The 27,246-nt window shown below is 41.4% G+C and overlaps 2 protein-coding genes across 3 annotated transcripts in view; both read right to left on the reverse strand.

The window, feature by feature from the left end:
• Positions 1-16,036: 16,036 nt before the first annotated feature.
• Positions 16,037-22,736, reverse strand: LOC132842627 (cysteine protease atg4da-like). Its single transcript, XM_060865402.1, has 11 exons — positions 22,616-22,736; positions 21,697-21,933; positions 21,517-21,600; positions 21,236-21,409; positions 20,880-21,165; positions 20,727-20,788; positions 20,199-20,335; positions 19,167-19,245; positions 18,888-18,964; positions 17,234-17,353; positions 16,037-16,932 (listed from the first exon to the last, which is right to left on the reverse strand). Exons 2-11 carry the CDS (start codon positions 21,884-21,886, stop codon positions 16,759-16,761), a joined length of 1,383 nt encoding a protein of 460 aa, XP_060721385.1. The 5' UTR covers positions 21,887-21,933; positions 22,616-22,736; the 3' UTR covers positions 16,037-16,758.
• Positions 22,737-25,876: 3,140 nt separating this feature from the next.
• mast1b (microtubule associated serine/threonine kinase 1b) overlaps positions 25,877-27,246 on the reverse strand; it is a 34,838-nt gene continuing 33,468 nt past the window's right edge. For both annotated transcript variants that reach the window (XM_060865405.1, XM_060865404.1), the window contains exon 27: positions 25,877-27,246. This exon is cut by the window's right edge and continues 1,357 nt beyond it. The gene's annotated coding sequence lies outside the window, so the exon portion shown is untranslated.

A 27,246-nucleotide genomic window follows, 5' to 3' on the forward strand; every position in this document is an offset into this window, starting at 1 on the left:
CGCTCACCTATTTGGCTCCGCCCCCTGTGACAGGTGCAACACCTCTCTGCCAGGTACATGAGACTGGGAAGACCTGTTACATTCCTCCGTCTGTCAATCAAGTCCATCATTTGTCTCGACTGAAATATGTCTTTGTGTCGAGATCTGCGGTTTGTGTGTGTGTGTGTGTGTGTGTGTGTGTGTGTTGAAACCTTTCTAATGATCCTGCATGGATTATATAAGTGTATACTGTCGACTGCAGAGAAACCAGAGTCTGAGCATTATTGTGATTTCTAGTTTTAACTTCAGTTCTGTTGAATCAAATTGATCTTATTATAACTGTCCAGTGATGGAAACTTCTCCATACGTATATATCAGCACAATCCCCATCGTCACAACATTCATTCATTCATTCATTCATTCATCTTCTACCGCTTATCCGAACTACCTCGGGTCACGGGGAGCCTGTGCCTATCTCAGGCGTCATCGGGCATCAAGGCAGGATACACCCTGGACGGAGTGCCAACCCATCACAGGGCACACACACACACTCTCATTCACTCACACACTCACACACTACGGACAATTTTCCAGAGATGCCAATCAACCTACCATGCATGTCTTTGGACCGGGGGAGGAAACCGGAGTACCCGGAGGAAACCCCCGAGGCACGGGGAGAACATGCAAACTCCACACACACAAGGCGGAGGTGGGAATCGAACCCCCAACCCTGGAGGTGTGAGGCGAACGTGCTAACCACTAAGCCACCGTGCCCCCCCTCGTCACAACATCATATTTAATATTTTATCCCAGTATAAGTTCTGTTTCATGTTGTGCAACGTCTATGAAACAAGTTACATCCTGTTTTCACTTGTGTTAAATGTAATAAATCTGGGAGCTGTGTGGGTTTTTTCTGTTCGTTACCTGCAATAATTCCATCGTTCTCAATACTATACGGAGAGATAGTACCTTGTTTCCATCCATTTCTTTTCACACACACATACAAACACACACACACACACACACACACGATATCGATGTGCCGATCAACCTACAATGCATGTCTTTGGACTTTGGATGAAAACAGAGAACCCAGAGGAACTCATGAAGCATGGGGAGAAGATGTAACGAGGTGAGGATCTGCAGGACATATAGATGAATCCCACTGTTGTGCTTGTTTTTGTTTGTTTCTTTGTTTTAAACAGAAGTGGAGTAAAGAAGTTCCAGATGTTTAGAGAACCATGTTGCAGCTGTGCAGTTTCCACCTCCAGCTGAATCTCTGAATCCGATTCCTTTACTACTGATCCACGATCAGTTCTTCAGGTTCTTTTCATTTACACCACCTCAGGAGATACAACAGTGCTGTTCTGAGATCTGTGCAAAAGAGGATTTGAGGACCCAGAAGTCTGGTTAGGAGGACGAGGAGAGAAGAAGGGATTTCACTCTTCTTCTCAACGTTCTCTTCTTCCTCCGTTCCGTCGGCACGTCTCTCATACACTCATCTTTTAATCCTCTTCTGCCTTCAGGTTAGATGGAAGTCAACGTTGCTTTGATTTTAATTCCGGTGAAACAATAAACAAGTGAATGAAATGCTGTCGATCTGCAATCAACGTTCTAACTCTGAATTGTATGTAAAAACAGATTGTAATCAACGTGATGACAAAATAATCACAACAAAAATCATCATCATCATCATCATCATCATCATCATCACAGTGACAGTTCACCAGCCCTTTATTTTTCAGCCCTCTTGATAAACCATAATCCACAGATTTAGGTCAACGGTTGTGTATTTATTCAGATGGTAACACACACACACACACACACACACACACACACACACACAGGCTCGGGTCACATTATGGATTCTCTTCTATGTGTTTTGTATTTTGTTCTCATTTTGTCATCATTTCATTGGATCACTGAATAGGTGTCTATCTGGATTGTATCATGTTCTGTTGTTCATTTTCAAAATGTGATCACATGTAAAGTGCATCATGGGAAGTGAGGAGGTAATGTGGCTGATTCTCTCTCTCTCTCTCTCTCTCTCTCTCTCTCTCTCTCTCTCTCTCTCACACACACACACTCACTCATTCAGTCCAGTGTGTTGAAATCAGACATGCAGATTAACAAACGTGAGCTACACACAGCAGATGGACAGACGAACACGCTTGCACCGTGTCATTAAGGCATTCGTCATCAGCAAGTGTCAGTCTCTGTTACACCATCAACACGCTGACATGCGACAAGAGTGGGATGTGTTAATCGTGAAGATAACAGAGGAGATTAACGCAGGAATGCTTGACTTAGCTTTTGCTCCACGTTCCTCTCTTGTTGACCTTTGATTGCAATAAAAAGCTCATTGCACTGTTATTAATTCATTAGCAATGCATTAGATACACAGTGATCTGATCCGCACCCTCGTATAACAGACACGACTATTATTATTATTATTATTATTATTATTATTATTATTATTGTTGTTGTTGTTGTTGTTGTTGTTGTTGTTGTTATTATTATTATTATTATTATTATTATTATTATTATTATTATTATTATTATAGACCCTGTTGTCACCCAGTGGCTTCTCTAGTGACTCTCCTTTGAATGTTTTTCTTCATTTTCAGCATCCAGTTGCATGTGAACTCACAGATTTGTTAGAGACATAGTTCTCCTTTAGACAAATGAATTTCACCCTCACATACAGGAAGTAGGCCGATCTAGACTTCCTGCAGACTAAAAGTCGTCCTGCTCCCATAGACAATGTAGTGTAAGGTCTCTTTTTAATATACTTAAAATATTACAAAGAAAGTGAAGAAACATACGGCTCAGAATCCGTTCTCTGCGTTTAACCCATCCAAAGTGCACACACACACAGCAGTGAACACACACACACAGCAGTGAACACACACACACACAGCAGTGAACACACACACACAGCAGTGAACACACACACACACAGCAGTGAACACACACACACAGCAGTGAACACACACACACACAGCAGTGAACACACACACACAGCAGTGAACACACACACACACAGCAGTGAACACACACACACACAGCAGTGAACACACACACACAGCAGTGAACACACATACACAGCAGTGAACACACACACACAGCAGTGAACACACACACACACAGCAGTGAACACACACACACAACAGTGAACACACACACACAGCAGTGAACACACACACAACAGTGAACACACACAGCAGTGAACACACACACACAGCAGTGAACACACACACACAGCAGTGAACACACACACACACAGCAGTGAACACACACACACACAGCAGTGAACACACACACACAGCAGTGAACACACACACACAGCAGTGAACACACACACACACACACAGCAGTGAACACACACACACAACAGTGAACACACACACACAGCAGTGAACACACACACAACAGTGAACACACACAGCAGTGAACACACACACACAGCAGTGAACACACACACAACTGTGAACACACACACACAGCAGTACACACACACAGCAGTGAACACACACACACAGCAGTGAACACACACACAGCAGTGAACACACACACACAACAGTGAACACACACACACACACACACAGCAGTGAACACACACACAGCAGTGAACACACACACAGCAGTGAACACACACACAGCAGTACACACACACAGCAGTGAACACACACACAACTGTGAACACACACACACAGCAGTGAACACACACACACACACAGCAGTGAACACACACACAGCAGTGAACACACACACACACAGCAGTGAACACACACACAGCAGTGAACACACACACAGCAGTGAACACACACACAGCAGTGAACACACACACACACACAGCAGTGAACACACACACACACAGCAGTGAACACACACATACAGCAGTACACACACACACACACACACACAGCAGTGAACACACACACAGCAGTGAACACACACACACAGCAGTGAACACACACACAGCAGTACACACACACAACTGTGAACACACACACAGTAGTACACACACACAGCAGTGAACACACACACACAGCAGTGAACACACACACAGCAGTGAACACACACACAGCAGTACACACACACAACTGTGAACACACACACAGTAGTACACACACACAGCAGTGAACACACACACACAGCAGTGAACACACACACAGCAGTGAACACACACATACAGCAGTACACACACACACACAGCAGTGAACACACACACACAGCAGTGAACACACACACACAGCAGTGAACACACACACAGCAGTACACACACACAACTGTGAACATACACACAGCAGTACACACACACAGCAGTGAACACACACACACAGCAGTGAACACACACACACAGCAGTGAACACACACACAGCAGTGAACACACACACATCAGTGAACACACACATACACACACAGCAGTGAACACACACACAGCAGTGAACACACACACACACAGCAGTGAACACACACATACAGCAGTGAACACACACACAGCAGTACACACACACACAACTGTGAACACACACACACAGCAGTGAACACACACACAGCAGTACACACACACAACTGTGAACACACACACACACAGCAGTACACACACACAGCAGTGAACACACACACACACAGCAGTACACACACACACACAACTGTGAACACACACACACAGCAGTACACACACACAGCAGTGAACACACACACACAGCAGTACACACACACACAACTGTGATCACACACACAGCAGTGAACACACACACAACAGTGAACACACACACACACAGCAGTAAACACACACACACAACTGTGAACACACACACAACAGTGAACACACACACACAGCAGTGAACACACACATACAGCAGTGAACACAAACACAGCAGTAAACACACACACAGCAGTGAACACACACACACACACAGCAGTGAACACACACACAGCAGTGAACACACACACACAACAGTGAACACACACACACACACACACAGCAGTGAACACACACACAGCAGTGAACACACACACAGCAGTGAACACACACACAGCAGTACACACACACAGCAGTACACACACACAGCAGTGAACACACACACAGCAGTGAACACACACACAGCAGTGAACACACACACAGCAGTACACACACACAGCAGTGAACACACACACAACTGTGAACACACACACAGCAGTGAACACACACACACACAGCAGTGAACACACACACAGCAGTGAACACACACACACACAGCAGTGAACACACACACAGCAGTGAGCACACACACACAGCAGTGAACACACACACAACAGTGAACACACACACAGCAGTGAACACACACATACAGCAGTGAACACAAACACAGCAGTAAACACACACACAGCAGTGAACACACACACACAGCAGTGAACACACACACACAGCAGTACACACACACACAACTGTGAACACACACACACAGCAGTGAACACACACACAGCAGTACACACACACAACTGTGAACACACACACACAGCAGTACACACACACAGCAGTGAACACACACACACAGCAGTACACACACACACAACTGTGAACACACACACAGCAGTGAACACACACACACAGCAGTGAACACACACACAGCAGTGAACACACACACACAGCAGTGAACACACACACACAGCAGTGAACACACACACAGCAGTACACACACACACAACTGTGAACATACACACAGCAGTACACACACACAGCAGTGAACACACACACAGCAGTGAACACACACACATCAGTGAACACACACATACACACACAGCAGTGAACACACACACAGCAGTGAACACACACACACACAGCAGTGAACACACACATACAACAGTGAACACACACACACAGCAGTGAACACACACACAGCAGTACACACACACAACTGTGAACACACACACAGCAGTGAATACACAGTCCTGAGTTCACTACAGTTCATTGTGTACTTAAGGGTTCATTTCTTCCTAAAGGGTTTGAACACTGAAAGTTAAACAATAAAATATTATTACAACCATTCTAACATACGGACTGGTTTATTTTTACTTCACACAACATGCATGTAAAGCCATATTTTGTATTGCACCACTAAATGAACACCAGTCAGGAATTGAGCCCCAGGCAGAACCTTCTGGAGAGAATAAAAGAGAATATTGCAGAAGAGAAGTTTCGGTGAATCTGGAGGTTTAAGAGTCTCCGTGTGGGTGCGATGGTGATGACTAGCATCGTTCACTTTTTCTGCATTGCTAATCTTTATTGTCTGAGGTTTACAAAAGCACACGTGTGCGTATTGTGTGTGTGTGTGTGTGTGCAGGTGTGTGTGTGAGAAGTTCTTGGCTGAGGTGCGGCACAGACACACCTGTTTGAAGTATTCAGATGAACTGAATGCCTGCAAACATCCTTCGGTGAATATAGTAACTTCCACACACACACACACACACACACACACACACACACACACACACACACATATTGAAACCAATAATGATTCACCAGTGATTGTTGTTTATTAATAACGATGCCTGAAACTATGAGAGAATGATGTTTACAGCTACTATAATGTTATCCGGAACTGAAATGTCTTTTTCTTTTAGTCTTTATTTAAACAAATGTGGGTTAAAGTAAACTTTCCACTTAAGGTAAAGTAAAGTAAACGTCAACATCACACCAACACATTATTTATTCCTAATCTATAACAGCGCTCATGACATATCATTACATATTAGATTAATAGGAATTGGGAGTCATTTTGAGGACTTGGCTGGTGAGACAGTGTCTGTCTCGCTCATGTGTCTTACAACACATCCTGTAGTATGAGGACAGGTCCAGAGCCTAAGCCAGGTGGCAGACAAACTAATTAAACGTCTGCACGCTACCTCGAGGGATTACTAATGAGGTAGCGTCTGTCCCTGAGCGAGACATAAACAAAAGTGCAAGAAATACTTCAGACGTTCGTCCGAATTAACATAAGACCAGAACGTACTGAGTTCACAGCCGTTACCTTTGATTTCATGCGTATTAAACATTTTTGTAAATGTTTATTTACTTATTTGTTTACTCTTATTAATGATCTCGGACGTGTAACCTGCTATATATCACCTGGAGGAAGAGGAGTTTCATGGAAATGCGAATGGGGATTGAAATCATCTGATAAGATGAGATGAGATGAGATGAGATGAGATGAGATGAGATGAGATGAGCACTTGCCTGACTGTATATTTGTAATCACACCCTCTAGTGTCACCTAACCCTAACCCTAACCCTATGAGTCTGGTTCCTCTCAAGGTTTCTTCCTTTACCAATCTAAGGGAGTTTTTCCTTGCCACTGCTGCCTGAGTCACCTCAGATTTGTTCATTGGGGATAAATACATATACATACATACATACATACATACATACATACATACATACATACATACAGTACATACATACATACATACATACATACATACATACATACTGTACATACATACATACATACATACTGTACATACATACATACATACATACATACATACATACATACTGTACATACATACATACATACATACATACTGTACATACATACATACATACATACATACATACATACATACATACATACATACATACTGTACATACATACATACATACATACATACATACATACATACAGTACATACATACATACATACATACATACATACATACATACATACATACATACAGTACATACAGTACATACATACATACATACATACATACATACACACTGTGAACTATATATATCTTGAATTTTTATTATATTAATTCTTTATATTACTCCTTATGTTTACCTTCTGCTCTATGTTTATGATCTGTAAAGCTGCTTTGTGACAATGTCTATTGTAAAAAGCGCTGTACAAATAAACTTGAATTGAATTGAATTGAATTGAATTGAATTGAATTGAATTGAATGAGATGAGATGAGATGAGATAAGATGAGATAAGATGAGATAAGATGAGATAAGATAAGATAAGATAGACCTTCAATGTCCCACAATGGGGAAATTTCTCTGTTACAGAAGCAAAAAAAAAAAAAGAATAAAGCCATAATATAATATACATAATATACAAAAAACATAAAATGTATAAAAAGAGTAGTGGTTACACTTAAGACATATTGCACACAGGTAATATTGCACATTTTTCAAAATTTCTGTTTTGCACATGTTTAAAATGCTTTGTTATTGTTATTATTATTATTATTATTGCAGTGAAACAGAAATCTGATGTTCTTGATACTAACGAAACAAATATGGCTACAAAAACTAGTCTACACACTCATTCACTGTTCTGAATTTCTATCCCTGGATCCTGCTATTAGTTTTGATCCTCAGCGAGCAGAGTTCGTCATCATTACAGAGTCAGTAAGAGTCAATCAGAACAAAATGACTCGCTCTTGACTCCCGCCATTTAATACTGATATCTGGATTGACGTTTCAATTTCAATTTTATTTGTATTTTATAGCGCTTTTAACAACGTGTCTCAAAGCGGCTGTACAGGAATATAAAAAGATAGAATAACAATGACAAATTTTAAAATAAAGTTAATATTTATCCCTAAAGAGCAAACCTGAGGTAACGTTAGCGAGGAAAAACTCCCTGAGACGACGTGAGAAAGAAACCAAGAGAGGAACCAAAAGACTCAGAAGTGAACCTCATCCTCATCCTCATATGGTTGACACCAGAGAGAGTGATTATAAATAACACCTTTTCAATAGATATAGAATATAGGATTAAATATAAAAACACAGCTCTCATGTCCTAAACCATCTCAGATCATTCACTCGTCTCATTGAAAGTGTGTCTACTTCATGATATATCCGGTGTCGTGCTACCACATCAAGCGTCTTGATAAAAATCCTCATCTTTATTAAAAAAATCGCATCCACAAAACAAGAGATTGTGAGACCAGGCCAATGTTAAATACGTAAACATAGAAATTAATCATTCTTCTTTTTGCCTAGAGGAGATCAAAGAAGATTAAAGACGTAATATGAAGGCTGAAATATTGTCTGGATAAAAACTGCAATGCAGCGTTGTAGCTGATTCAAGTCCCGCTAGATAAAGCTTTAAATAATCAGAGAGGAAAAACTAGCATCTCGCTTTCTAACATATCGCACTCACATTTAAAATCTTTAGCGTTAGAGTGTGAATAGTGTTAGTAATAGCTAAAGTAGTAAGTAGTTAGTAAGCTAAAGTAGTAATAGCTAAAGTAGTAAGTAGTTAGTAAGCTAAAGTAGTAATAGCTAAAGTAGTAAGTAGTTAGTAAGCTAAAGTAGTAATAGCTAAAGTAGTAAGTAGTTAGTAAGCTAAAGTAGTAATAGCTAAAGTAGTAAGTAGTTAGTAAGCTAAAGTAGTAATAGCTAAAGTAGTAAGTAGTTAGTAAGCTAAAGTAGTAATAGCTAAAGTAGTAAGTAGTTATGTTGCTTTGTAGAAGCCAACATTCTGTTTTCCTGTTTCAGCTTAGACAAAAATGTATAAAATTTAATGCGGCCTAGGGCTTTCGAGCCACATGCACCAAATTTAGATATGTTGTAGAACCTGGTCTGAAGTTTGTTGCTATTACTTTTCTAAGCGATCCGAGTACCAGTACTTCCGGTACCGGGTCTCAAGGTGGCCTTTTTTCCCATAGACTCCCATTATAAACTTTGGAGGTTTATAACTTGGCAAGCTTTCGAACTATCTACACCAAACTCGGTCAGCTCCTTTAGGGTGATACTCTGAACAAAGGTTTAAATTGGTGTACCGACTGGCCTTTCGGTTGTCCCGCAGCCCCGCCTCCAAAACATGCAAAATCAAAAAAACGTTTTACAACATGAACATGTGACATATCAAAACACTCAGAACAATGAGGGGAACTTCCTCAGGAGTATTTGGATGACGTCACATGCTCGTCTCCACTTGCCTCCAAATGTTTTGGCACCCTATCTTTCTGTCCACTTGCCTCCAAAAGTAACACTGACCCTTATGTCCACTCGCCTCCAAAAAGCACCGGCCTTTGCGAATACTTGCCTCATCAAAGCCAACATCAAAGTTTGTCGCAACTAACTTTACAAATCTAGTTAGTAAGCTAAAGTAGTAATAGCTAAACTGGAACTCTTAACCTACATCTGTATTTCTGTCATCATGTGACTAAACGCGCTTCACACATCCAACCGGACTGTTCTGATGTTATTATTGTTATTATTAGATGTGAGTATTTCATACCGCAGTGCTGATGTAAAGTGGATGTGAATACTCTGTTGATGACAAGTGTAGCCCTACAAGTTTGTTCAGATGAACAGAAACTGTACAGAGGTTGAATAGACGGCGACACGGATCAGCTCGGTCTCAACACATTCCTCACACTGCACACTGGGAATTTCTTGCAATGTGCACGATGCAAAACAATAATGGAGTAGTAACAGTGACTCCACTTCATGTTGGACCAAACCTAGACTATCCAAAGAACCCTTAAAGAACCAGGTTCTTCAGAACCACGTCTATAGACATCACATTCCAAACTAATGTTCGGGTAGCAAAAGCATTTTATAGGAAGACGTGTAACTGAGCAGCGTTCTGTAACATTCAGGAACTAACCTTTATAACAGCAGAGGGTTTGAGAAGGTTTTATATCATTACTAAAGTTTTAATAACATTGTGAAATGAAGCTTTATTACAGCAGAGGGTTTGAGGAGGTTGCCATGCTGTTGTGTTTGAGAACATGCTGAATATGGACTGAACTATCTGTCTGTCTCTCTCTCTGCCTCTCTCTCTGTCTTGTCTCTCTCTCTGCTTCTCCTGCTGTCTATCTCTTTGCCTCTCTCTCTGTCTCTCTTCCTTCTTTTATTGTCTCTCTTTCTGTCTGTGTCTCTCTGCCTCCTCTTTGTTTTTCTCTGTCTGTCTCAATGTCTGTCTCTCTGTCTGTGCTTGTGTCACTCTGCCTCTCTCTCTCTTTGTCTGTCTCTCTGTCTGTGCTTGTGTCTCTCTGCCGCTCTCTCTCTTTGTCTGTCTCTCTGCCACTCTCTCTCTCTCTCTGTCTGTCTCTCTGTCTGTCTCTCTGTCCGAGATGCACTCAGCATACTTTGGAGCTCTGGACTTGGTTTTGTATTTTTGCTTATTTGTGTATTTGTGCATCCATTCATTCGTAACCTGACTGTTTTGTCACTGGAGTAAATCTTCCTGGACGTTTGTTATTACACACACATCATTGTTTCTGATCAAATCAGGAGCTGTTCTATTCCTGTACAATTTGTTTGTATCCATTTGAGACCAATTTAAGTCTCTTTACATTTCAGGACACATTAAAGAGTGAAGCAGAGTAAGAATCTGAGGACCAGGGTGTGTCTTTGTGGTGTGTCTTCGTGGTGTTATCTCAGTTACTGTGGAATTATGAGATCTGTATCTCTGTGCTAAAATGATTAGGAATGAAAGGACTTCAATTCAGTTCATTCTACACCTACCTTCACACACACACACACACACACACACACACACACATGCACCCAGACAGGTTCATAGCATGCAGTAATGGTGGCATTGTTCACTTTCTCTGTGTATTACAGTAGGTGTTATGAAAGTGTGTGTGTGTTGTGGAATTTGATGAATTTCACAGTTCCAAAGAATAGGGCCCTGACTCTGGAGCTATGTGAATTATTTTCTAGACTAGCCACACCCGGTGTGTCCGTGACTGACATTTTCACAGTTCAATGGAAAAAATATTCAGATAAAAAAAATCTAACAGCTCCACCCTAAAACCCCACAGTGCAGCGAGTGTCACTGATACGAGGGTGTAGTTTTTACATACTCACTTCTACCTGCTGTGGGTCTCCAGAATGAAACTTTCTAATGTTTGATCACATGTCCATCTTGGCAGGTGCACACTCAGAGAAAGCCCTGGCTTTAGAAAGTCCTAATTGTTCACTCTGAAAGAATTACATGATCAAGTTCATTTTCTTGAGAGTATTAAGCACCACAGTGTGCAAATTGATATCGTTTCTTTATTTTCCCTCTTTTGTTCTGATGTAAGAGATAAAACAGCACAAACACAGCACCATTTTTACACAAACCAGACATGAGCTCTTCACATGAGCACCGCTATGAAAGGGGGACAGAAAAAGTTCAACTCCATCTGAATGATCCAAATTTACTCAGCAGTTAATGGTGCAGGAGGGAAATGAGCAATGATCTAAGGATCTAATTCAGTTCTACACTGATCACTGTGGATCTAATGCAGTTCTACACTGATCACTGTGAATCTAATGCAGATCTACACACTGATCACTGTGGATCTAATGCAGTTCTACACTGATCACTGTGGATCTAATGCAGATCTACACACTGATCACTGTGGATCTAATGCAGTTCTACACTGATCACTGTGGATCTAATGCAGATCTACACACTGATCACTATGGATCTAATTCAGTTCTGCACACTGATCACTATGGATCTAATGCAGTTCTCCACTGATCACTGTGGCTCTATTGCAGTTCTACACACCGATCACCATAGATCTAATGCAGATCTACACCCTGATCTCCATGGATCTAATGCCGTATTAAAACTCTGATCACTGTGGATCTAATGCAGTTCTACACACTGATCACTGTGGATCTAATGCAGATCTACACTGATCACTGTGGATCTAATGCAGATCTACACTGATCACTGTGGATCTAATGCAGTTCTACACTGATCACTGTGGATCTAATGCAGATCTACACACTGATCACTATGGATTTAATGCAGTTCTACACACTGATCACTATGGATCTAATTCAGTTCTGCACACTGATCACTATGGATCTAATTCAGTTCTGCACACTGATCACTGTGGCTCTATTGCAGTTCTACACACCGATCACCATAGATCTAATGCAGATCTACACCCTGATCACCATGGATCTAATGCCGTATTAAAACTCTGATCACTGTGGATCTAATGCAGTTCTACACACTGATCACTGTGGATCTAATGCAGATCTACACTGATCACTGTGGATCTAATGCAGATCTACACTGATCACTGTGGATCTAATGCAGTTCTACACTGATCACTGTGGATCTAATGCAGTTCTACACTGATCACTGTGGATCTAATGCAGATCTACACACTGATCACTATGGATTTAATGCAGTTCTACACACTGATCACTATGGATCTAATTCAGTTCTGCACACTGATCACTATGGATCTAATTCAGTTCTGCACACTGATCACTGTGGCTCTATTGCAGTTCTACACACCGATCACCATAGATCTAATGCAGATCTACACCCTGATCACCATGGATCTAATGCCGTATTAAAACTCTGATCACTGTGGATCTAATGCAGTTCTACACACTGATCACTGTGGATCTAATGCAGTTGTACACTGATCGCTTTGGGCTCTAATGCAATTCTACACATTATGGGTTCTAATGCATTTACCATACATTGGGTTCTTATGGAGCAGGTGCAAATCAAGACTCAAAGAACTCCAATTTGCATTATGTAAATCTGTGCAGAAATAGAGTGGATTAGTAGCAGAACCGTTCTCATCCAGCCAGGTGCTGAGGGGAACCAGTTCAAATATATACATGACTTATAGAGCATATACATATACACACAACATATAGAGCAAAAAGAGAAGTGGGTGAGGCAGTAATGCAATTTGAGGCATTCTGAACATACATAGACAAAATACTTGCCAAAAATGTTAGATAAATTAATGAGACTGGTTTCTCAGGATCTCTACACGCTGTCACTCTTCCTCAGAAGTTCATCTGTACAAGCTTCAGAGGTTGTGCTTGTGTGTTTTGATTAGAAGAAATGAGAGGAATGAAGAACCTTAACACACACTGCACATAATCACAACTTCTTTTTTGTGCTTGTATAAAAAATGACAAATGTTAATAAAATAAAGTTGATCTGTGGAGGAGGGGGGCACGGTGGCTTAGTGGTTAGCACGTTCGCCTCACACCTCCAGGGTCGGGGGTTCGATTCCCGCCTCCGCCTTGTGTGTGTGGAGTTTGCATGTTCTCCCCGTGCCTCGGGGGTTTCCTCCGGAGACATGCATGGTAGGTTGATTGGCATCTCTGGAAAATTGTCCGTAGTGTGTGACTGTGTGAGTGAATGAGAGTGTGTGTGTGTGCCCTGCGATGGGTTGGCACTCCATCCAGGGTGTATCCTGCCTTGATGCCCGATGACGCCTGAGACAGGCACAGGCTCCCTGTGATACTTGGATACTCCCTGGATACTTGGTGAAGAAATCTCCACAGCGACTGCACTCTCCGAGAAGGCTGAGGAAGTTCAGGACACCAAGCAGGTGTACAATGAAGCGCATCCTCTTTAGTTACACTAGTTCACAGACTTTTCAGGAAGAGGTCGGAATATGGAATATGCCGCTTTAAAGCCAGATCGGTTTGGATCTTGGAGGTTGTTCTGCGAGAGATAGATAAGAAGTTCAAGAATTTTTTGAAAGAAATAAAAGTGATATCGGCCTGTAGCTGCTGATGTCTGTTAGATCTAGAGCAGGTTTATCAACCCAGGGTCATCATTATCATTAAGGTTAATAGTCACTCCACAACACAGTGTATTCATGCTTCTACAGCTCTTCCCCCAACACTGCAGTCACAGTTTGCCCTCTTGAGTTGCCCACAGATCTTGAGTGAAAGGGTGCCAAGCTTTACACCACCGTACCTACACACACACACACACACACACACACATACATACAAATGAGTCAATGATCAGGGTCCATTACTGAAGGTACCAATATAGGCCTCTACATATGCACCATCCATGTGAAGAGACAGACAGACAGACAGACAGACAGACAGACAGACAGACAGACAGACAGATAGATAGATAGATAGATAGATAGATAGATAGATAGATAGATAGATAGATAGATAGATTTTATGTTCCTATCAACAGGATTCTCAGGGTAAGAATTTCATGATATTGTGTGACACTTTCCTGTACACATGACAATAAACACTTGAATGACACAAAGTTTATTTCAACATGATGCAAATTTACCACACAGCTGGGGAAGTCATGGCCTAATGATTAGAGAGTTTGACTCCTAACCCTAAGGTTGTGGGTTCGAGTCTCAGGCCGGCAATACCATGACTGAGGTGCCCTTGAGCAAGGCACCGAACCCCCCCAACTGCTCCCCGGGTGCCGCAGCATAAATGGCTGCCCACTGCTCCGGGTGTTTGTTCACGGTGTGTGTGTGTGTTCACTGCTGTGTATGTGTGCACTTTGGATGGGTTAACTGCAGAGAACGAATGAGTATGGGTCAGCGTACTTAGCCGTATGTCACGTCACTTTGTCACTTGACTTTGTCAGTCGGCTGAAGGCGTCAAATTCAAATAATCGGCTACCAAAACTAAACGAGTCTCTGAGTTATAACCAGGACACTGCGGTGCTCAGCTGGTCATAAAGACGTCTCAGATAGCACTCGAAGGCAATATATCAGTTACCATATCAGATCACAACACAGAACAAATCACGCTACTTTCTGGAAAGATTTAATCGTAATGAATGAAGAGGAAGGTAAGCACACAGGCTTCCTAAAGCGGAGACACAGAGGAGACACAGAGGAGACACAGTCCACTGCACATACAGTACGCAGTCCTGATGGTTTATAGCTGCATCAGTCATTAATAACTTGTCAAATGCTGTTGTACAAGATGAATATAAAACACCTCAGGATGTGCACTTACAGGAGGAACAGGAGGATTTTTCTTAGCACACTAAGATACAGACGTATGTTGACCTCATGATGAGTTTGTATTGAGAAAGTTCTGTAAATAAAGACAATCTGTGTCCTGTTGTACTGAGACACGTCTGGATCAGTTTTTTTTCTTGCTGTACTCTGCAGAAGGACGTACAGTTGGTATAAATCTGTACTCGGTGTCATATCACTGTGTAACACAACAGCCGATTCTCTCTCCGGGGGGTTCAGAGGTGTGAGGAGAAGCTTCCTGTGAAACGCTGATCCAGTTACAAACACACTCCGTCTCTTATTTCACACCCAACACACAACTTTCACTTCTGTTTATTAACAAAATCTCTTACATGCACAAAAGAAATCCTAAATGTCTAAATGTTTTTTATTTCAAAAATAATTATCAATATAATAATTAGTCATTATTTATAGGAAAAGATACAAATCTGTAGGTATATGAACACACTCTCGACTTGACAAAAAAAAGGTAAATGAAACCTAAACACATGCACACACTCGCACACGCACACATACACACACACATATATATATATACACACACACACACACACACACACACACACACACATACACACACAAACACACACACATATACATACACACACACACACACACACAAACACACACGCACACACACACACACACCTAGTGAGAAATACATTTTAACTTCTAATAAAACAGCAACTAGCTGAGCTTTTAGTGCTGTAGGGATGGAGATACTGGAGATACTGAAGATACTGAAGATACTGAGATCACAGAACTTTACATATGATCCAGATCTCATCTCCACCCACATTTTCCTGCCCATGTTCCTGTATTTCTTTCCTTCTTGCTAGCTGAAAGCTTACAGTCACTACTTATATACAAACAGCATTAGGAAGCTCACTGTTACAAGTTACAAGCTTATCGCTGCTGGTTGATTACTGCATGTGAACTTTAGGCTCTAAACTGCTGATTCTGTGTTTTACTTCGGTGTCTGATCCGTGAACAGACGTTACTGTGACTGAGCCAGCATTCACAGCAGCACAAACTCGTCCATGCTGCTCTGCTTACTCTTTTGTCTTCCTTTGTTTTTGGGTGGAATGTGCACTTCTGGGTCAAAGGTCAGCTCCAGCTGCTCATGCTGGGCTTGTCCGCTGCCCTCTGCTAAGGTGAAGATAGGATACGTGTCTGTGGATGAGGTCAGAGCCTGGAGGAGGAAACAGAGGTGTGAAGACCAGACGGAGGCTGAAGGGAGGATCAGAGTCGACCCAATCGTTTACTAACATAGTAACAGAGCGGCAGTAAAGACAGAGCCTGAAGGGCCACTGGGGTGGAGGAGGATGTGGATGTGGAGGAGGATGTGGAGGAGGGGGTGATAACGAGATTGAAACAGAGATATTGTGTATTATATTGTGTTAAACTGTAGAATTAAAGAATGGTGTAACAGGTGAAAAGGTGAAATCTACCATTATCTTTTTTTGTGTGTGTGCGTGTGTTTTTCATGTTACCATGGTAACATCAGAGCATAGCGTGTCGAAGTCCCTTCTGTTCCTAGCGTAGAAGCCCAAGGTGCAGCTGGGGTCCATGCGGTGAAACGGCAGCTTCCTCACCGTCTTACAGTGAAAAGACTGCAAACACACATGCACGAGCACTGTAACCATAGCAACGCCAGCTAGTATCAGCTAACTAACTAGCCTTGCTTTCTTACATTTACATCATGTGGCAGACGCCCTTATCCAGAGCGACGTACATAAGTGCTTAAATCTCTAACATTGAATACATTAATGCTGGATCACTAAGTTACATAATTAATATACCATGAGTTTAAAACATTTGTTCAGAGTTACAATAAAAAGTGTCAAAGTTTTTTTTTTTTTTTTTTTTTTTTTAATGCAAAAGAAAGAGAAAGAAGTGCTAGTTGAAGTGTTTCCTGAATAAGTAGGTCTTCAACCGCCGCTTGAAAATATCCAGTGACTCAGCTGTCCGGACCTCTAGGGGAAGTTCATTCCACCACCTTGGTGCCAGAACAGAGAAGAGTCTTGTAGTAAACTTACCTCTTACCCTGAGAGATGGTGGGACCAGTCGAGCAGTGCTGGTAGATCGGAGGGTGCGGGGTGCAGTGTGAGGAGTGATGAGGGCTTTGAGGTAAGAGGGAGCTGGTCCATTTTTGGCTTTGTAGGCCAGCATCAGTGTTTTGAATCTGATGTGTTCTGCTACCGGAAGCCAGTGGAGGGATCGCAGCAGCGGGGTGGTGTGGAGAACTTTGGCAGGTTGAAAACAAGCCGGGCAGCTGCATTTTGGATCATTTGCAGAGGACGGATTGCGTTCATATGTAGACCTGCCAGCAGTGCATTGCAGTAATCAAGTCTAGAGATGACAAGAGACTGAACAAGTACCTGAGCAGCCTGTGTGGACAGAAATGGCCGAATCCTTCTAATGTTGTAGAGAAGAAACCGACATGAGCGAGTCACATTAGCAACATGAGAGGAAAAGGACAGCTCCATGTTTACCCCAAGGTTGTGAGCTGTGGCTGAAGGGGAGATCAGATCATTGTGCAGCGATATAGCAAGATCACTTTCTCTCTAGATTAGATTTATAATTCTCAGAAATTCAGATGAACAGATTGTTTGGCTTTGCTGTACACGTCTCTGCAGCAAGCAGTCACTATAGAACGAGCATATTAGCATAAACCTGCGCTACCGTCCGAGCCCACAGTCGCTAGCTGAAGCCATTAGTTAAAAGATCAGAGTTGCTGCTTGATGTGAACATTAGGATCTAAAATGCTGGTGTTAAACCCAGGGCTAGTTGACTGACAGATGACACACAGATGAAATAATTAGCCTGTGTAACTCTAGTGCTGAGGAGGTTGTTTGACTTTGCTGTAGATTCAGAGCCGGAAACAAGAAGAGAACTCTAGTTGCTTGTGCGAAAGGTCACTTCATATAACGGTGAATGTTCTGATCCATTTTTTCACCAACACTGTCCTTCATTCGCTGCCTGCTCATTTGAATATTAAGCCCCGCCTATAGACCAATTCTAGAGTTCAGCTTACATTTAAACAGAGCTCGATTACATTTAGCACATTTCCAATAAACTACCTTAAAAACGTTACTACTACATTAAAGGTTCTTGTGTGTAGGAAGTGACTAATCATTTCTGTACCTCTAAGGGGAAGCTGCGCTGACTGACATCCACAGCAGGCTGACAGAAATGAGGATCCAAATACAGCAGCTGGTCATCTGCTTAGAGAGAAACGAGTGTGTTTATGATAGAGACTGAGAAAGACTCTATGTCATGTGACCATCATGAATGTCCATTTTCCCTGATATTAAATCACCAGATTATAAAAACTCTGTTTAGAGAAAGAAAAATCAACAGGCAATAAAGTGGCATGCGTTTCGATTCAGCGCCCCCTGTTGGTAATGTCTGTTTCTCACTCACCCTGAAAGCCCACAAAGTACAGCGAGTGCTTCGGCTTTCCTCCAATTATTCCCACACAACACTTCAGCTCAAGCAGTCTCTACAGGATCAGGCAAAAAAAAAAAAACATCAACAAGACTGTGTGTGTGTGTGTGTGTGTGTGTGTGTGTGTGTGTGTGTGTGTTCATACCTTCACATGGGGGACATATACAGGGTTCAGTGTGTCTCCACCAACAAGACAGTGTGTGTGTGTGTGTGTGTGTGTGTGTGTGTGTGTGTGTGTGTGTTCATACCTTCACATGGGGGACATACACAGGGTTCAGTGTGTCTCCACCAACGAGACTGTGTGTGTGTGTGTGTGTTTAGACCTTCACATGGGGGACATTCACAGGGTTCAGTGTGTCTCCACCAACGAGACTGTGTGTGTGTGTGTGTGTGTGTGTGTGTGTGTGTGTCCACCAACGAGACTGTGTGTGTGTGTGTGTGTGTGTGTGTGTGTGTTTATACCTTCACATGGGGGACATACACAGGGTTCAGTGTGCCTCCACCAACGAGACAGTGTGTGTGTGTGTGTGTGTGTGTGTGTGTGTGTTTATATCTTCACATGGGGGACATACACAGGGTTCAGTGTGCCTCCACCAACGAGACAGTGTGTGTGTGTGTGTGTGTGTGTGTGTGTGTGTGTGTGTGTGTGTGTGTTTATATCTTCACATGGGGGACATACACAGGGTTCAGTGTGCCTCCACCAACGAGACTGTGTGTGTGTGTGTGTGTGTGTGTTTATACCTTCACATGGGGGACATACACAGGGTTCAGTGTGCCTCCACCAACGAGACAGTGTGTGTGTGTGTGTGTGTGTGTGTGTGTGTGTGTGTGTGTTCATACCTTCACATGGGGGACATACACAGGGTTCAGTGTGTCTCCACCAACGAGACTGTGTGTGTGTGTGTGTGTTTAGACCTTCACATGGGGGACATTCACAGGGTTCAGTGTGTCTCCACCAACGAGACTGTGTGTGTGTGTGTGTGTGTGTGTGTGTGTGTTTGTTTATACCTTCACATGGGGGACATACACAGGGTTCAGTGTGTCTCCACCAAGTCTCACAGGCACCAGGATGACAACAGAGCGAAATCTTGTCGAGAGCTCACGCTGACACTCTCCACACAGTCTCAGCACATCTCCCACATACACTTTTCACGGACACACACACACACACACACACACACACACACACACACACACAGTGCTGAAACATCATTACTGACTAAGAATAAAACAGTTACAGTAAAGTAACCCCTGACAATGTGATGACGTGGACTCCTGCTCTACGTGCTCCTAATGAGCTGTAACTATAGTAACAAAAACATATTAGATCGAGTGTATTATAATCCTGAGTGGAAATTTATTCCACACCTTTTGACCAGGATCCAGAACTCAGATCAATTTTTTTTTTGGTTCCTTTATCATTTCTTTCTTACGGGTGACTTTATTATGCAACTTTATACATTAGTAAGAAAATTATTATTGTCTTTTGTATTCCTAAGAGATGTGTTGTGTTGTTATTTATTTATTTTAACCCACCAGTGCAGTCCTGTGCCACATATACAGCCAGGTCACTCAGTTCAGATACTGCTACTGCCTTCCTGTAAACACACACACACACACACACACATATCAGTATGCAATAAAGGAAAGCAGAAATTGACACCAGAGCTCCCTGACACAGCGTCTTACCGCAGCAGGTGTGCGGAGACTGAGGGGCCGTACCAGTCACCCGCCTGTTGCCCTGACGACCGCCCCAAATCCACAAGCTTATGCAGGCTGAAAGGAGCAGACGGCGTGTCCCCGAACCATGCCACTAGATGCCGGTGTCTGCTCTCCTGCCCTTCCTCATCTTCATCCAGGATGGCACCCTCACTCCGCCTCCTCTGGCTCCGTCCCAATCCCAGCATAAGGGATTGAGAGTGTCTGAGCTCCAGGTCATCCCTGGTCCGGTGATGAGCCCCTGGCCACGTCCACCCTGAACACAGTACAGCGTGAACATGTGAGTATGTCAATGTGTGTGAGATTGTGTGTGTATGTGTGCATACCTGCAGGCAGTGTGTGTATCTTCAGTGCTTGTGCGAGCAGCATCTGGGCGGAGCGCAGCGTGCAGCCCCACCCGCTGTCAGAGGTCAGAGATGATCCATGTAAACAAGAGAAGCCTCTCCTGTATGTCATCCAGAAAAGAGACGAGAATACACACCGGAACAGATACTTCTCACCTAACACACACACACACACACACACACACACACACAAGAAACATTTGAAAATGTGTGTGTGTGAGAGGTGAAAAGCATCTTTTCTGTTCTGTGTGTGAGATAAACACCTTCATGGCTCAGGTGGTAGGTGTGACCCAGCATACACACAGGAGAGTTTTTATTCAGATGAGATTTGGCTTTTAAAGTCCAGCCTGAAACACACAGAGTTCATTAACACACACAAAGACACACTACTACACTCCTGCCTCGTGTTTAAAGCTGTACACTCAGCACAGGTTTACACACACCTCCGTACTTCACACTGTTCCATGCAGACACCAGCCTGCTCTTCAGCCTATGTTTGTCCTTCACTGCCTCTGAGGAGCGCGTGTGGTCTGAGGTGTAAGTGTAGTCTGAAGGTTCAGGGTGTGACACAAACTCAAATGACTCCAGGACTTCTGTAAAGTTCACCTCTTCAGGACATGCAGAGGTCATCATATCTCTCTGCTGGACCTGCTTACCATGGCAACCTGAGAACCCAAATCCTAGCAAACCAGCATCAACAGCCTTTTTACTTACTGCACTGTGTGTGTGTATGTATGTGTCTTTGTGTGTGGGTGTGTGTTGTGTATGTGTGTGCGTTTGTGTATGTTTGTGTGTTTATGTGTGTGTTTGTGTTTCTGTGAGTTTGTGTGTCTGTATGTTTGTGTGTATGTGTGTGTGTATATATGTGTTTTTGTTTGTGTGTGTATGTGTGTGGGTGTGTGTTTGTGTGTGTATGTTTATGTGTGTGTGTTTGTGTGTGTCTGTATGTTTGTGTGTTTATGTGTATATGTGTTTTTGTTTGTGTGGGTGTTTGTGTCTGTGTTGCGTGTGTTTGTGTGCGTGTGTTTGTGTGAGTTTGTGTATGTGTGTTTATGTTTGTGTGTTTATGTGTATATATGTGTGTGTGGGTTTGTTTGTGTGTGTGTTTGTGTGTCTGTTTATGTGTGTGTGTTTGTGTGTCTGTATGTTTGTGTGTTTATGTGTATATGTGTTTTTGTTTATGTGTGTGTTTGTGTGTGTATATGTTTGTGTGTATGTGTATGTGTGTGTTGCGTGTGTGTATGTTTGTGTGTTTATGTGTATATATGTGTGTGGGTTTGTTTGTGTGTTTGTGTGTGTGTGTGTGTGTGTGTGTGTGTATGTATGTATGTACGTGATATACGAGATTTCATTAACACTTACCGTGTATTTATTTGCAATAACAAACATTATCCTTTAATATAAAAGGAATCCTGCCAAAAACAAGACGAACATTATTGACGCCAAAACTTTCTGCATGTTTCACTTCCTATTTACTCTGTGCGTCACGCAGCAACGCAAGACGTATCGTGCAGCTGATTGGCGAAAAAGATTACGTCAATGTCTAAGAATCCAATCAGAGAGATAGAAATATAGGTCAAAGGCAGGACGAACAATTTCCAGCCAATCAGGTATCACTTGCTAGCGCGCTGAAATTACACATAATCCTTTATCAATAGTCAAAAAACCTGACTCTTAGCGTCTAAGCCGTGATTGGTTGATCGCCATGTCAATCAAATGTGGTGTTGTAACTGTCTCGCGCTTCGTGTTTATATAAAATATTGACGCCATGTGTGTTTAGCTAGTCGGCTAACTGTCAGTTAATTTCGCTGGTGATGGACAACATGTAAATTCAGTGTAATTTAAGTGTTTGTGTGTGTTTTAAACTCTGTATAACAGTTTAAATACCACACAAATCCACAGAAAAGGCAAAAAAAAAACACAACATTAATCATTTTCTTTTTTTTTATTGTTACTGCACTTCAGCCTCTTTGTTTTGCATTGATGAGGAAAATAAAATGAGAAAAAAAATACTGCAAATAAATAAAATTCCATGATAAAAAAAAAGTACACGCTCTGAAAGGTTTTCAGGAAAAAAAATAAGATAAAATATAAATAAATAAAATGAATCATAATGAAACCATACCTTAAAATCATAAAAAAAATAAATAAAACCTGATCATAAAAAATAAAATAAAATAAAACTGATTATAAAACTAAAAGCAACATGTAAACAAATTAAAATGGTTAATACAGGGGTCCAAGCATTTTGGCCAGCAGGTGGCAATGTCCTGAAAGAGGGGGTAATAAGGGGAGTTGTGATGGGCAACTGCCATTTATTGCCCAACAAACTAGTAAAAAAAAAACAAACATGGGAACATCATGTTGTCTTTTTAGGGAAAACTGGTGGAAAAACCCACGTTTTCAAGGATCAATTCGGCTCCCAAACATCCGTCACGTTTTAAATGGAACTGTACAGTGCATATTAATTAGAAAAAAAAAACAAACTACAACTCCTTAAACACATACGGAGAGAGAGAGCCTCGTCACCTTGTTACTTTCGCTTGGATCCCCCTCTAAATATACGTGATAAATAAAGTGCATTCTTTACAGTGGTTTTTAATCCACAGCAACAAAGTGGAAAATAATGTACGCCTACATAAATCTAGACACCGAGACACTCAAACAGTTCTCACACACACACACACACACACACACAAAACATCATCTATGACAGGAGTTCAGCAAACACACTACCGCAGAGCAGAACACACAGTACCTTAGGAACGTCTTCTGGATGTTAAGTAAAACATTAAGTAAAACATCAGTGCAGGTATAAGTGGTTAATTTGATATAATAGGAGTGAATTTGTATGTATTTTGTATGTGTTTGTGTTTTGTTTAGTCAGCTCGTTTATACAGATCTGAGAAATCGCACGTGTCTTATTCAGAGACGGAAATCTCTCAGTTTTGTTCTGTAACCTTCTAGATAAGTTTTACAATTAAACCCTATAGAAAGTTTAATTTCAGAAATTAACATTGACGCTCAAGGTGAATGATAGGACAATAATCGTGATAGAAAAAGGTCATTACTGCAATGCTGAATATTTTGAAATTGAGAAACAAATGACCACATTATCAGTGTTCCATCAGCCATTATCACATCTACAGCTCTACATCTACAACTCTGACAAATGGAACAAGCTGTTTTTGCTAGATCTTGTCTGTTTTTAAACTTTGCAGTGGTATATAAATACAAATATTAAAGGGGCCATTTGTAATTTTGTCGCACTCTCTTATTGAATACAGCCACAATACAAACACTGATGAGCTTATCTACTGAACCCAGTGTGAGCTGAAATTCTTTTTGGGAAAAGGGGTTTGAGGCTAATTTAAGGGCCAGAAAATGTGAACAAAAGTCTATTGAGCTCTAATGTGGCTCAAATGTTGTTTCAAATGTTTTGTATAAATAAAGAAATAAAAGCTTTGTCCACTAGTGGGCAGGTTAGAGCCAAACCACACCTCAGAAGCACTGGTTGTAATCACATCGTGTCCTTTTGCAGAAGAAGGTAAACGGTAAAGATGGAGGGCGGTAGTGAGGTTTTGATATTGTATAATAACGCCAGTATAACTTTTAAACACTACAGACTGCACTGTTAAACATCCACAGACGTGACAGCACGACGTAACATGGAACACACTCCAGCATTGTTCATCTACTGACATGATGGAACATTCTGGGTGTCAACTAAGATGCAGGGTGATACTCAGTGTAAACAAGCAAATCTGAACTTTGCCACTTACTAACTTGGAAATCACATCTACACACAGTATAAAATGTAGTCAAGTAAGAGTTAGGAAAGAAAAAAGTGTGAAAACAAAGTCTACATTAAATTACACACAGGAGAAAGCTCTCATTGCATATGTAGGAAGTTTCACACACAAACACACAACAGTTCATTTTCCATGTTCTTTAAATTTCTAAATTAAATTTGTTCTGTTTCCCTTTAACGTTTAGTGTTTAAAGGCCCAGAGAACCTGAATCTGCAATTCCAAGTAAGGACAATTATCAGTACCTGGATTGGTGGTTTTGAGCTTTTACTGTATAAACAATGACATATTAGAGCTAGCAGATATGTGCTAAAAAACCTGTGGTAAAAATTTATCAACAGTTTATAACCAATCAGAATTCTGAATTCAGCAGCACTGTGGTGTAAAACTAGGCTCACACTGGTCTTGTAGCTACTATCTAAAAGGGGCAGAGCAGAAATCTCAAATTTATGTGTAAACTTCAGTGTTGGTGGCACGATGTGTGGGACAAATTCTGAGCAACCAATAAATAAAAGCTAAGCTTAGAGAGAAAGCTAATCTAAGAGAGAGAGAAAGCTAACCTAAGAGAGAGAAAGCTAACCTTACACACTGAAAGCTAACTCTAGAGACAGCTAATGTTTAAGGGCTAAAGCTAACCTTAGAGAGAAAGCTAACATTTGAAAGATAAAGCTAACCAAAGAGAGAGAAAGCTAACATTTGAAAGATAAAACTAACTCAAGAGAGAGAAAGCTAACATTTGAAAGATAAAGCTAACCCAAGAGAGAGAAAGCTAACATTTGAAAGATAAAGCTAACCCAAGAGAGAGAAAGCTAACATTTGAAAGATAAAGCTAACCCAAGAGAGAGAAAGCTAACATTTGAAAGATAAAACTAACTCAAGAGAGAGAAAGCTAACATTTGAAAGATAAAGCTAACCCAAGAGAGAGAAAGCTAACATTTGAAAGATAAAGCTAACCTAAGAGAGAGAAAGCAAATCTTTGAGAGAAATCGAACACTAAAGTAAGCTAATTATTTAAGCGTGAACGCTAACGTTTGAAAGAGAAAGCTAACTTGGTGAAGGAAGCCCAAGTTTGAGAGAGAAACCTTATATTAGAGAGATAACTTATTAAAGTTATTAAAGTGTTGCTTCAGTAATAACTCAATAATTGGGAGTGTATGCAAATGGAGGACTGAACAGTGCTAATTTTTGGGAGTCTTAAATAAGCTAATTAGAAATTTAGGACACACCCACAGGAACATTAGTTTAATAAAACTCATTCTCTGGGACGTTAAACACTTTGTTTATGCCTCGTACACTTCTCTGTGTCTATTGCAGGTGTTATCAAGGAAAAGGATCAGTAGCAAGGACCAATCAGGTGTTCACGACTGTACGTAGTGAAATAAAGCATTCCACCTTATTAGCAAACCTCCGATTGTGTATTATGCATCTTCAAGTATGGTGATCTATTTATTTATTTGCCTTTTTGCTATAAGAGAATCGACAGGTTCTGCCACCCATCACAGTCGATAGCATTTGATATGACATCAGCGACATGCTGTTGCTATAGAGACAGTTATGACAATCGGATGTGTACAATGTTCACTAGCATCAGGTCTTTGCGTAGTATTTTTTTTTTTAAATATCATATCATATTCTCTTCTCAGTTTTCTATTCACAATACCATCCATGCAGCTACACACACAGTGCTTTTACGCTATACACTAAACCTGTGTTACATTTACAATAAAGCTGCAGTATATAACTTTTTTCAATAGAAATATTTGCAATATTGAGAACACTTTGTAAACTATTTTACTAAGCAGCCACATTTGTAAGCTAGCTAACAATGTTCGAACTGATGTCACATAAGCTAGATTTAGTCAGCCAGTCGCAAATTAGTTCAAGCTTCACCTCTTATTAAACTCGGTAAGATTCAGGATGTGGCCCTGAAAAGCAGTAAAGGTCAAAGATCATAACGGGTTCACAACCACAATCCTGGGTATTACTTCAGTACTACTTGAATGTAAACAGATGTTACATGCTACTACTGTTGTTACATAAATGTTCTTCTGTGAATCTTTAGTTACATACTGCAGCTTTAAAAACTGTCTATAGATGTACGAGCATCTAACGATGACAGATTGAGAGCACCTTTTTTTATTATGGATAAGTGTTAATTTGGTGGTTGTGGAAGTATTAGGTCAT

The sequence above is a fragment of the Tachysurus vachellii genome, chromosome 3 (genome assembly GCF_030014155.1).
Source record: "Tachysurus vachellii isolate PV-2020 chromosome 3, HZAU_Pvac_v1, whole genome shotgun sequence".
Taxonomy (NCBI): Eukaryota; Metazoa; Chordata; class Actinopteri; order Siluriformes; family Bagridae; genus Tachysurus; species Tachysurus vachellii.